Source organism: Leuciscus leuciscus (genome assembly GCF_965113295.1).
Source record: "Leuciscus leuciscus genome assembly, chromosome: 6".
Lineage (NCBI taxonomy): Eukaryota > Metazoa > Chordata > Actinopteri > Cypriniformes > Leuciscidae > Leuciscus > Leuciscus leuciscus.
This window is the reverse complement of record NC_138730.1, coordinates 19,138,643-19,152,641: the sequence shown is the minus strand read 5'-3', so window position 1 is coordinate 19,152,641 and position 13,999 is coordinate 19,138,643. Positions and strand designations below refer to the sequence as shown.

At 35.5% G+C, this 13,999-nt stretch overlaps 2 protein-coding genes across 2 annotated transcripts in view; both read right to left on the bottom strand.

The window, feature by feature from the left end:
- Positions 1 to 1,170: 1,170 nt before the first annotated feature.
- Positions 1,171 to 5,156, bottom strand: dynlt5 (dynein light chain Tctex-type family member 5). Its single transcript, XM_082171811.1, has 4 exons — positions 4,853 to 5,156; positions 4,650 to 4,741; positions 3,241 to 3,365; positions 1,171 to 2,831 (listed from the first exon to the last, which is right to left on the bottom strand). Exons 1-4 carry the CDS (start codon positions 4,960 to 4,962, stop codon positions 2,628 to 2,630), a joined length of 531 nt encoding a protein of 176 aa, XP_082027937.1. The 5' UTR covers positions 4,963 to 5,156; the 3' UTR covers positions 1,171 to 2,627.
- Positions 5,157 to 8,107: 2,951 nt separating this feature from the next.
- The window catches only part of sgip1b (SH3GL interacting endocytic adaptor 1b), a 30,381-nt gene continuing 24,489 nt past the window's right edge, over positions 8,108 to 13,999 (bottom strand). Inside the window, 2 exon segments of the mRNA XM_082173858.1 lie at positions 8,108 to 9,462; positions 10,486 to 10,650. Of these exon segments, the coding sequence (XP_082029984.1) occupies positions 9,440 to 9,462; positions 10,486 to 10,650 (188 nt within the window). The 3' untranslated portion in view covers positions 8,108 to 9,439.

The window sequence follows — 13,999 nt, the reverse complement described above, 5'->3', positions numbered from 1 at the left end:
CAACCGTCTCCATTGACTTTACATTGCGAGAGGCTGCCTCCTTGTCATTTATGACTTATAACAAAAGACAGAAAAATGCCTAAAAGCTGCTATGCGACAAGGTGTACAGCAAACAAGCTAAATAACCCAGAAATACATTTTTTATAAGCTTCCGAACCGTAAAAGCCAGCCTTTAATGAGACAAAAGTGGATACAGGCAATAAGACGTGCAGCATCAGCAGGAAGAATGGGTAAATTGTGGGATCCTGACACTCAGTATGTCTACGTGTGCAGTAAACATTTTGTCACTGGTAAGTCAAATATCCAAATGTCAGTTTTATATATTATATTTATGTAAATATCATGTCCCGTTCCAGTGGGCGTAGTTCTCAGAGTAGTTCGATCTGTCTCAATTGATCCACTTTTATGTCCTGAAACAACCGTTTTTTTGGGGTAGACAGCTGCTAAAAATGTATTTCTGGGTTATTTAGCTTGTTTGCTGTACACCTTGTCACATAGCAGCTTTTAGACATTGTTTTGTTTTTTGTTATAAGTCATAAATGACAAGGAGGCAGCCTCTCGCAATGCAAAGTCAATGGAGACGGATGGATTGTTTTCCATCCCGGTGTGGGCGTGGCCTAGAGAGGGGTGGGGTGAGCAGTTGCCTTGTTGTATTATTTTAATTGAATACTGTGAAGCTGCTTTGATACAATCTGTATTGTGAAAAGCGCTATACAAATATACTTGACTTGCTCATTATCATTTAAAGAGACATGCACCGAAACATATTGTTGCATTTTTGTATTACGATATATTGTTACACCCCTAAGCCAGAGTATTTCCTAGTGCATTCATATACTCACACCTAAAGAGTGTAACTGATTGATTAGATAATACAACTGAGCAAGAGTTCTCATTATCATGAACTTACTGTACATGTCTCAAACCTCACCTATTTGAATGGAGAAGTGATACAGTCTCAAAAATGTGTGTGAATGTAGGGAGAGAGGAGGATGATGCCATTCAACACCAGAGTCAGAAAGCATATCCAAACTCCACTGTCTTACATCCATGGATTTCCCCCCCTGCCATGATGGCCCAGATCTGTCCCACATCTGGTACGTGTGGAATCCACGTAGAAATAAGAAGTATTTCTTAACTAAATTATTCAGTTCCAATGTTTTGTCTTACCTGGGATCAAGGGTCATGGCAGGGGGGAAATCCATGAATTTTTACTCTTCACAGACAGTGGAGTATGGAGATGCTTTCTGCTTTCTCCTATGCAGTAATAAACATTACATGAAAATACTGAATCAGAATTGTGTATAAGTTTAAAATAAGTTCACCAAAAAAGTTCATATTTTCAAATGCCTCTTTTTCTGTATAGGAAACATACAGAAAACATAGTTGTTTTCCGAGTTACACAATATTATATTAAGTTATTAACAAATAACGCGCCAACTGTACAGCTCAACCTGGCTTTGAAACATTAGTACAATAAATACATATTTTGTCAATTAAATTTTCCAATAATTAATTGCCAAACAATAGCAGTTGAAACAGTTAATAATATTTGAAAACACTTCTATATAAGACAATATGTCTATGTTCTCAAAACAAATCAATAATAGTAAACAAATGATATTGACATATAGATTTATTAACTTACAATGAGGTATGAAACACAATGAGGTATTTAACTGATGACATTTCAACTCAATGCATGGAAAGAGATTTATATTTTCCAATTGTTTATAATGAGGTAAATCGTTTTCTTGTTAAGACAATGGCCGTTAAGTCATGTCCAGTATGTGCTTCTATCATATAAATATTAAATTGCATCACAGGTGCACGTACAGTAGTGGCCAAAAATGATGTCTGGAGGGGAGATTTGTTTTTAATGACCTTTCAAGTTTGATTAAACCATAAAAATTTTAGGAAAATATTATATATATATACAGTACTGTGCAAAAGTCTTAGGCATGTTAATATCAAAAAAATAAATAAAAAGGTTTTAAGTCAGTTATTTATATCTTTTGCTGTAGTGTGTCAGTAGGAAATATCAGTTTACATTTCCAAACATTCTTTTTGCCATTAATTGTAATAATCCAGTGAGATTTGTGTATGCACAAGGAGTCTGACAACAGCCGGTATGATCTGATCTCACCATCATCGAGTCCGTCTGTGATTACATGAAGAAACAGAAAAAACTGAGACAGACTAAATCCAGAAGAACTGCGGGAACGTCTCCAAGATGCTTGAAGAAACCTTCCTTCATTTTCATTTTCCTATGCCGGACATCACTTTCGGCCACTACTCTATGTGGTGCTCATTCACTAGTCACTAAAAACCCAGCTGATATAGACTTTAGTCAGGTTGGAGGCCATATCGAATTTAACAGAGATGAAATGGAGGTTGTGAGGGATAGACGTACAGTTATCGGCTCACACTGTATAAAGGTCCTAGATCACATACTTTTCACAACTTTCAAACCTATTCTATGGAGTTTTTTGTCTACTGAAACTTTTTTGGAAAGCTGAACAATCAGCATGTTGTTAAACTACAGTACAATCCACTGAACGCCTCGGTTTCATTCCTGTCAAAAATGAAATATGGCACAACCCTGACTAACGTCTATTCTTACAGACTCATTCAAAATAGACACCATAGACAGTCGCGGTGGCAAAGAGCGAGCTGTTTTTGAAAGTATGCGAGGAGAGATTGTCGCGTGTCTCATCCCACAGGCATCTGCTCCCCATACGAATGTTCTGGTCTCTGATCTGACCAATGCTGATGATGACTATGAACTTATAGCGAGGAATCATCAAATCTTTAACCCTGGCCTTGACAACCTGAAAATGCAATGACAACCAAGATTTCAGCAGCCCATACTATATATGAAGAGTTCAGATGCAAAAGCCTCTAAATGCCATCTGAAATTTTCTTATAGAATGATCATTTTTATCAAGCTCGTATATTTAAATTCAATAATTTCACTTAAATGGCAATGAAGATTACCTATTAATTGTCATTTAAGTGAAATTACTGAACTTAAATATACAAGCTTGATAAAAATGATCATTCTATAAGAAAATTTCAGATGGCATTTAGAGGCTTTTGCATCTGAACTCTTCATATATTCATTCAATTTGTATGCATGTTTCTATATTTATAACTTAAACATGCTTGTGCTAAATACAATACGTCAATGTTAAGTTTATTGATATGTCATGTAATGAATTAAAAGCAATGATTTTGGACCTCAGAGATGGTCTTGGTCATCTGCCTGCACAGCTCGGGCTCGTACTTCTCCTCCTGCAGGTAGTTGGTCAACACGTCCTCCAGAATGTCTTTGACTGTTATCACTGGGAAACGTCGTGCGGGGGCTGATCCAACATTTACAGCGAATTACTGATACAGAACTCATAAAATGCACATTACTGCAGAAGATAGCTAGCAAATGATATCTTTGACCTCATTACCTGTGATAAGCTCAACCACATACATTTAAATGTATGAATCAACTTCTTTGTGTCCTATTATTCCTCCGTAACTAAAAACTAATATGCTTGTGTTGCAGTTTAAAGAAGTATTTCTATGAAATTATATAAAACTAAATGCTTTATTTAAAACATTTTGGTTAAAGAAATGGGGGAAATTTGTTTTATATTTCTTATTAAAATAGGGTAACATGGGGGAAGATTCCCCCCTTAGGAACAATGTGCATTTACTTTTAAATTGTAACATACGTTTAGAATGTGCATGATGATGATGATGCATCAGCCAAGGTGTTATTATAGGAAATAAATAGAAACATTTGCTAATTTAGTTGTTATAGAGCAAAATGAAAAATGATTCAAAGAGGCCATCTTACCCCACTACTGGGGTAAAACGCTCCCCTGACTTAACTTTCACAGAATGTATAAATTACTTTTGTTATAATTAATATTTATATATCTTTTAAAGTGTCATTAACGTAAAATACTAAACCAACTATTTAATTTTGACAATTTAGTTGAATAATCGAATAACTGATGACAGACAAAGTAGAATCAAAGAGATTAGTCTGAAAGGTCAAATTATTCTATGACTTATATACAGGCATATTAATATTTACATATTTAATAGCCCATATTTTATTTGAATATGTCATAACAGCAACACTATGAATGCAAACTGAATGATTTCACTCAACTAACCTATAAGTTTGAACGAAAACAAAGATGTCTGAAATGTACATCTTATTCATGGAAAACTGAATAATATTTAGACACAAAATTAGATCAATTAAGCCTAATCTCAAAACTGTTTCCACTGAATAAACAGCTATTTTTAATATTCATCTGAATATCAACATTTGTTAATAGCTTAGCCATTCATCAGAAGTGCTGAGATAAGATTTTGTGTCATCTATGGTCAAGAGAAATTTTTATTTTATTTTAATTATTCATCTTCCCCCGACTTACCCTACCAGTGTACAGAAATTATGTTCATTTTATTGCGAAAAATTCATATTCCATTTAATCTATTAAGACACATTCAACAAAGACATGAAAATATACAGCATTACAGGAATTATTGGTTTACTCAGTGTGAAATCATTTGGTGGATCTTTATGTCTATCATTTGTTTGGTGATATTAGTATCTCTGTGAAGGGAAAGAGACTCACTGAGCCGATAGGTGTTCTCCATTTGCACTGTAGGTCGTGGGATATCATCATGATGTCCAGGCTCTTCCATGTAGGACACAGTGCTGATAGAGCTACAGAGAAAAACCAAATGCTACTTTATGATACATACTTACTGTACATATTTACACTTTTTCCCTTTTACTATTATTTTGATATGTGAGTAAGTAATGACAGTAACTCACTCCTTTTTTCTGCCAAAGGTCAAAGCTCTGACTTCATGACTGCCCAGAGAAGACACACTTCCACGTTTCTTCAGCAGACGTGCTGCTTTCTCTTTCGCTAAATCAGACATTTTAGGGAAAACTCGACTGCAATTCTACGAAAGACAGACAAAAGACATTTACATGTACATTGGTAAAGCACACAAAAAAAATATTAGTGTATTTAAAGCTTGTTTCTCTCGATAGAATATATCGTAATATAAACTAAAACACTTGTAGGCTACATAACTTTTATCGCATCGCAGCAAAATGCACTTACCGCTTTGATGCTTCTCTTCCACAAACCGGAAATGATCAGGACCGTCACAGGCTTGTTGACAAACGTTGCCTTGACAACAGTGGATTTCATTTTCACTTTGGGTGGCTTGTCCTGCCAGCGATATTCCATTACGAATTCTATGGCGACCAAATCAACTAAATGTTTAGATTTGAAAAGCTGATTATGTAATGCCAAAAACTATAGAATAACACTTTACCCTTTAGAACCTGAAGCTAAAATAGGTGTTTTTCACATCATTTGATTTTTTGACTGTAAAATTCTAAAACAATGTGCTATCTTCATGTGCAAGGTGTCATTTTTTTCAGAAAAAGATAAGCTTTCAACAAATGACAGTTATTGACCATTATTGTGTGTGGTGAGTTTGTAAATAGAATTTAAAGGGTAACTAAACCCCTGGTCAGAGCCAGACTCCACCCACTGGCAATATTTGAAAAATGCTGGAAAAGTAGGCAGAGCCCAGTGGAGAGGGGGTGTGCATCTGTGACGTATCTCTCTGCAGGCAAGGGCGTGGTTAGTTGGTACCCTCTGACGTCAGAGGGTACCACAACTTCCAATAGGAAAATTCAACTGCAGTAGCCACTGTTCAACCTGAAGAGGGCAGCACTCAGACGTTTTTACACCATATATTGTAAAATTAAAACACTTTAAACACAAATGTAAAAAAAACTACTTGAATCAATGAACAGCACTAATAAAGCCCCATTCTTACAGATCATTAACTAAAAAAAGTTGGTTTAGGGTTTAGTTACCCTTTAAATAGACAAAAATAATTAAAAAACGAGAATAAATTTACTGATTTTTATTTAGAAAAAAATCATGAACGAAAGAAACTAACACTTTAAAGCTGAAAAATGAACTATAATACATATTTAAATTAATACATATAATCAAACCCATAGTGTTGACTATGTTTGCTATACTAGTGATTTTATCCCTGCAACAAGAAATGCAAAGTTATTGTTATTTGCAAGAGTTTTAGTTTAAGTGCATATATTGTGTTGGTGGCAATGACTTTTAACAAGAAGCCAAGAATGTTAAACATGAATTTCTTGATTTTATTTCCAAGACATTACATTATTTTCATTTTTGATATATTTAGCATTTTCAGTCTCTATATTCTCTTAAATTCTGGGGAGAGGTTTATTCTATGCATGAAATGTTTGCATATTCCATTTTCTGAACGATGAACGAACAAGATGAAAGTTAGCCGACAAACACAATACCACAACATCCGTGGGATAAAAAGTAATAAATACACATTTTATAAAATGAGAGACTTGTTTTAACAGGAATGAACCTTTCCGCAAGCAGCAGTTGTCTATCCATCGCTCCACATTTAAGGTCAGGTAAGGCATCCAAAACACTGAAATAAAGTACACTTAATTAATGGCAGAAATAATGTGTCACTTATCCAAAATCACATTAGCCAAAGCACATAACTGAAGATTATCCAGGAACATCATGTACTGTATATTCCCAAACTATATCTCTACAACTAGAGATATTTGAGGCTTTTCTAGTAAACGTTTCTATACACTTGGATGGATAATCTCACAGTTTTAAAGGCAATGATCCACATATGAGTCTTGTAACGAAGTGTCAGCAAAGAAAAATCATGTAGAATAAAGATGAGCATTTCCCTACTTACCAAAATATGCGAGTTGACAACACAATACAGTACAAGGAAGTGATAAATGAAAGAATGTGATTAATGTTCTTCTGTACTATAGTCCATTGTTGTTTCTTTCCCTTTTTGAACAATAAAACAGTCTAGTGAGTGTTCGGAATCCATTACAAACCACAGAACTAGGCATGAAATAAATTACATGTATTTTAAAACATTTAATAAATAAAAATAAAGTGCCACCATGAACTGTAAATACCAACAATAACCTGACATGAAATCGGTTCTATGACAAGACATAGAAACTCTGTATCCAGTTGGATACATGTTTAACAATTTCTATTTTACATTTTTACACATTATCTTTTAAATATTGCTACAGTACAATGTTTTGGGAAAATAAAATCCACATTGTGGAAAACCAAAAGGAAAATATTTTATATTTGACCAGTTCCTTAAGTTTATTTCGCCTTAAGGAATTCTGCATCCCTGACACAAATGGAGTTTCATTTTCCTAAAATAAACGATGTAAAGAAATTGAGAAAAATATTAAGTAGGCATCACTTTTTCGCATGAATTATGAATGTAATACTCACATTCATGTTTAAGCACTTAGTTTTACAAAAGGGCCAACTAGAGAGAAGTGATGCATTCTAACATGTTTTCGCCAATAACATCAAATTAATATTAACAATTTAAGATGATATTAAACAGAATATCCTGTGGAAGCATGTCTGTATTTCTCATCATTTCTAATTGCAGGATGGTAAGACTTTACAACAAGAGTTGATTCACTAACATTAGTTGATGTTTTAGGCATCATAAACTAATAAATACCACAAAAAAAACCTAATAATTACATTTTTACAACATTATTAATCTAGGTATGATTAATGTGTTAATTTATACATTTACTATAATAGTTAATTCACATTTGTTCATAATACAACAATGTTGATTTCTACAACTCAAACTCAAAATGTTTGAGGTCAGTAACAAATTATTTTTATATATTTTTGAAAGAGTTCTCTTATGCTCACCAAGGATACATTTATTTGATCAAAAATACAGCAGAAACAGTAATATTCTGAAATATTATTACAATTTAAAATAACTCTTTTCTATTTGAGTGAATTTCAAAATGCCATTTATTCTTGTGATCAAAGCTGAATTTTCAGCATCATTACTCCAGTCTTCAGTGTCACATGATCATTCAGAAATCATTCTAATATGCTAAATTATTAATTCTGAAAACAGCTATGTTGCTTAATATTTTTGTGGATCCCATGATCATTTTTTATAGGAGTCTTCGATGAATAGAGAGTTCAAAAGAACAGCATTTATTTAAAATAGAACATAAATCACAACATAAATGTCTTTACTGTCACTTTTGATCACTTAAATGCATCCTTGCTGAATAAAGTATTAATTTCTTTAAAATGAATAAATCTTACTGACCCCAAACTTTTGAACGGTAGTGTATATGCAGAAATTAACATTAACCTAGATTAAAAAAGGCTGTAACTATGTTGTTGATACCTAAAGCCCAGGACACACCAAGGCAAAGTCAAATACCTAATGGCGATGAAAGCTGACTCTGTCGTCGGCTGCGTCTCGACCAGAAAGCTGCGCTTGAACACACCAAAATGACTAAAGCAAGTGTCAACTAGCATGTGCGTTTTGCGCCTGCGTGTATGTTAATATCTGTCTATATCAGCAGGGATCAATAGTCTATTTCCATCATTTAAAAGGGGAAACCGAATCTAGGACTGCAGATATACAAACCGTAAACAAAGCAGCGCTTGCTTAACATTTTGAACATGAATCACGCTGATCACTTTCTTCATTCCAGTCGGCTCTTGTTATTATGAAAATATTCCCGTATTCGAATGCTCGGGTAAGATGATGTAAATCTTTAACAGTCTTCTGTCTGTACCGTTTTGATTTCATTGCTTGTTTTCATTACTTTCGCTTTTATTCTCGTGCACTGACTCGTTCGCCAAGCTGAACAGCCAATCAGAGTTCTCTCTCAACAAGCTGAATCAGCCGAAAAAACTAAGCCGACCGACACTCAAAAACGACTGTCGGTTTGGTGTGTCCTGGGCTTAATACATCAACTAATGTTAACAAACCGTATCTCATTGTGAAGTGTTATCTGTAGCATTGTTTGGGAATTGAGACTTCATTATAGTTCAATCGAATTGTTTAGAATCGATCTAAATAACTAAAAGAAAGCCAAACACTGCTGACATGTGTGTTCCTATAGCCTATGTGAACCCTGGTATCATTAGATTGTAATGTCACTAGGTGTGTTTGGTTTGAGTGAAAGAGAGAATGTGCAATAAGTGAAAAAGAAAACTCTGCCTTCTGCGAGAACCCAGCGGAAAAAGTCCACGTATTGCATTTGTCCTGAAGTTTTATCATATACACACAAAATATTTGCTAATATTCACATACACACACACACACACACACCCACAGAACGCACTGATGATATTCTACACCAGACATTGTAAGTGAGATTTTGAGTGCTGTACTTCTGGAATTTCGTTAAAAACATTTTTGAAAGTCTTTGTAGTGCCAAAAGAGCATCCTAACGTCCCACTCACAGCCCATCATCCAGCAGGTCGTCGCTGAAGCCGGGTCAGTTGTCTGCCAGATATTTACCTGTGGAATACAAAAACAGCACATTTTTATATCAGATACTGTGAAAAATAAACGTTAGGGCTTATCACGTTTGAATCAGTTAATTCAACAATTAATTCCTGGTATTTATAAACTGCCATTTCAAACACTGGGTTTAAAGGGATAGTTCACTTTGAAATTAAATTTTGGTATGTTTTAGCTTACCTCAAGGGCATCCAAGATGTAGGTGTCTTTTTTCCGCAGTAGTTTCAATTTTGATATTTTTAGGTCAAACCGTTCTTGTCTGTCAGTCATATAATGCAGGTCGATAGTCACTGTCTCAAAACACAAGCACAGAGTCCAAATTAAAACAATTCCCCATCGTCCAAATTAAACAATTCCCCATCGTAAGTACACATTGATGGCCTAAGACACGAAACGAGCGGTTTGTGTGAGAAAACGAACAGTATTTATATAGTTTTTACCTCTTGTACACAGCTGCGTCCAAATGATCTGAGAGCGGATATAGATATATACACTAGATGTCGCATTGGCTACGGTTTCGTTCCAATGAACTGCAGTAGCCAATGCGACTTCTATTGTATATATCTATACCCGCCCGCGCTCTCAGATCACTTGGACGTGGCTGTGTACAAGAGGTAAAAACGATATAAATACTGTTCGTTTTCTCACACAAACCGCTCGTTTCGTGTCTTAGGCCATCAATGTGTACTTACGATGGGGAATTGTTTAATTTGGACGATGGGGAATTGTTTTAATTTGGACTCTGTGCATGCTCTTTGAGACAGTGACCATCGACCTGCATTATATGACTGACAGACAAAAACGGTTTGACCTAAAAATATCAAAATTGAAACTACTGCTGAAAAAAAGACACCTACATCTTGGATGCCCTTGAGGTAAGCTAAAACATACCAAAATTTAATTTCAAAGTGAACTATCCCTTTAAGGCCTTAATTGAATATTTGTGGTGTCAGTGTCATTAATTGAACGCAGAGCTTGCTTCTTTGCAAATGAACAAATATATTTCTTAAAAAGACATACCTGCAGAAAACCTTTTTTTAACCAAGGATAGTCTATAGCCTGAACCTACAAGTTGAAAATCACAGCCAGACAGAGTGCAGCCCTCACTGGTGAACTGCACTGCCAGCTGCGATGGTCGACTGGGGCCGTCGGCTAACTGGAAGCGGGCCAGGAGAGCTCCAACCCCTGGCACACGGACACACAATGACAGGACATTACAGATATATATCCTACCACACTGTTTATTCACACTGTACATTTGTTAACATTCGTATTTGCATATTTATGAGGTTAATAACAAAATATCGTCTCTGCAACATTCCAGTTAACTTGTCTGTCATCATTTAACATTTAAAGGGATAGTTCACCCAAAACTGAAAACTTTGACCATCACTTGCTCACCCTCAAGTTGTTCCAAACCTGTATGAGTTTCTTTTTTATCTGCTGAACACAAAAGAAGATATTTTGAAGAATGTCGGTAATCAAACAGTTCACGGACCCAATTTCTCTTCCATATTAGGAAAAAAATACTATGCAAGTCAATGGCTACCGTCAACTGTCTGGTCACCAACAATCTTGAGTACATGATGACAAAATGTCAACATTTTTGGGTGAACTATCCCTTTAACCGTGCAATGAAGTTTCTACAACTGTACAACTGCCTGAATATTTAAGTTTATGATTCATTGTTCTTCGCTAAACAACTAATTGTATTAGATTCTATTTATATTTTGCCATCCACACCGTATAGAGTGGTGCAGGGATGGCGTACTGTATTACTGTAGAGTAGACCAACCCGTAAGTCAGCATCACCCTGGGATCATCGACAAAAAGCCCATTTTTACATTAGCTTTTGGATTATTGCCGGAAAAAAACCCTCTGAATTATGAATTTTGAAGCATAAATACAATCACCAGAAGTGAAAAGTTAAAGTCAGGCTATAAACAAACTACACCATGGTTGAATGTCTGCAACGTCACCACCATTAAGCTTCCTACAAATTTCCAACAAAATTTGGAAAGTTTGGTTTAGAATAGTTTGCAAGAGCGCAAATATAAACACATTCAGGCTTTGAAAGCGCACTAGTGAGTAGACAAGTTTTCCATGACGTTTAATGTCCTAGACAAACTCTGCAGTCCCGTTTGTAAACAACCGCCTTTTTCAAGACAAGTAAATCCTTTAAATAAAAAGGCACAAGGGGGGTAACACTGATGCATTTTATGTCGTAGAATAAAACGTGAAAATATCTTGAGCTTGTGTTAACCACACACTCTATTTCAGGCAATTAACCAAAAAGTCATTAAAAAAAACCCATTGATTTCAGACGCGTTGCAGTTTAAAAATGCTAACTTGTCTCCAGGTTTTAGGACTCATTCCTGCAGCCTTCAATACTTTTGTCACTGCAACTCAGTTGCCATGAAACTTCCTCTCCCCTCACAGAATTCCTTCGTCGGCAATGCCTGATCAAAAACGTAGTGTGTTATCTTGTTCTAGTTAAACCAAAGAGCTGTTCTTGACCAGTTAATGCTACGCTAAGCTAGTTGGCTAATAAACAAAGGCTTACAAAGGTAATATGATGTGCAGTTCAAAAGACATTAACATATGTTCATGATTATGAATAAATACACAAAACAATATTTTCACCTTACAAATGTCAGATTGTCACCTTTTGCAGAACACAGAAGATGATTGGACTCCATGACATTTTTAAAAATATCTTATTCTGTCCCACAGAAGAAACAAAGTCATACAGGTTTAGAAAAACATGAGGGTGAGTAAATGATGACAGAATGTTTACATTTTTTATCCTATACGCACAATGCAAAAAGCACTTTTGAAATTTGGTTTTGAATATCATTAGGGTTTGTCTATAAACACATTGATTAACAATAAAAAGAGCATTTCCATTTTCAGTTTGTCTTCAGCAAACTGCAGTTTGAGTGACCGCTGATGTCAAGCCTCTGCAGTGAATGGAGACGTTTCATCTGCTCAGCTGCGGTTTAGGGTGTTTTTATTCTAGATTTTTCTTTTTTAATTCGATTCAAAGCTGCCATAGAGTCTTGTATCTTGCATCTTGCATGGCACTTCATGTGCAGTGAAATAGTATTAAGTTCCTCCTGCTGTTTATAGAATAGTGTTACTGTATTTAATTATTATTAAGCACAACTGTTTTACTATTTATATAATATTTTTAGTTAGTTTTTCTATTTTAAACTTTTTATGCCTTTGTCAGATTTTTTTTATTTTATTTTTTTATTTCTATATAGCTTTAATTTATTTTAATTTCAGTTTTAATTTGAGTCATTTTAGTTCTTCAACTTCAACTTATTTTATTTCAATTAACTGCCAAGGCAACATTTCAAATTTTTCAAAAAAAGTTTTTATTCTAATACTTTTTTATTTGAATCCAGCTTTATTCAAATTTTAATAACTTTAGTTAAGAATAAAAACAGTATTAAGAATAATATACAGTAGCTATGCTTTTGAATAAATTATAAAGACTGTGCCAAATGCAGCGTTGTTTACGATATATATGAGCTGCTATTGGATATTTAATTGTACAAGCTAATTTTCCCAATTTTTCCCCAACTAGGCCGTTCACACCTGGTATTAAGATGCGTTTTGGTCAATCGGATCACAAGTGGATGACAGGTGTAAACACGGTCTAAAACGTTTTGAGCTTGTCCACTTTCGACCACTTCCAGAGGTAGTTGAAAACATATTCAACTGGACTGCTTTCGTAGTGTAGGCTCATGTGGACGAATGCGTTTGAACAGCCACAAAAGACATCTACTCTCCATCTACTGACCTAAACTAAACATTATGGGAAGTGCGCTAGCCAGACGGGATTTAAACTTTGTTGGTTGGAGACCCAAGTTTGGTTTGAAGACGGAAAACATACCAAGCACAATCAGTGGCGGTTCTACATTGAATTACACCCTGGGCGAGACCCCCTTTCGATTTTAAAATAACGGCTGCGTGAAATCAGCGTATACCAACTGTCACTCACGACGAGTCACGACCAGAAGTCAAGACTAAACCAATTCACCTTGGTGGTGGTGAGCAAGTAATCGTTTTGTATTACCTATTTTATTAGCCATTCAGACAATTCAGAAAAACAAAAATGTGCAGGAAATATAGAGGCCTGTATTTGAAATGTATGAAATGTGCGTTATTTGGAAGAAAGTCGAGGTGTGACTGACTTAGATAACTATATGGATAACTAAAAGAAAGTGAACTGTCATCCGCGCCCGCGCCTCCTCCCCTTCTCAAACAAACAGCTTCTGTGCACGGCATCTTCTCAGCTGCAGGGGGCGCAAATTTGCCAATTCCCCACACAGTGAAATGATAGATAATAGAAAACCCCCCCCCCCCCCCCCCCCCCCCCCCTAAAATGCCGCCCCGGGCGATTGTCCGGTTCGCCCGTGCCAAAAACCGCTACTGAGCACAATGTTCTCTCAACAATGTCACCATTCCTGATTTCTAACACGCACTCAAAGCGTCCGGCGTGATCTTGCGGCTGTCAGAGCAGAAA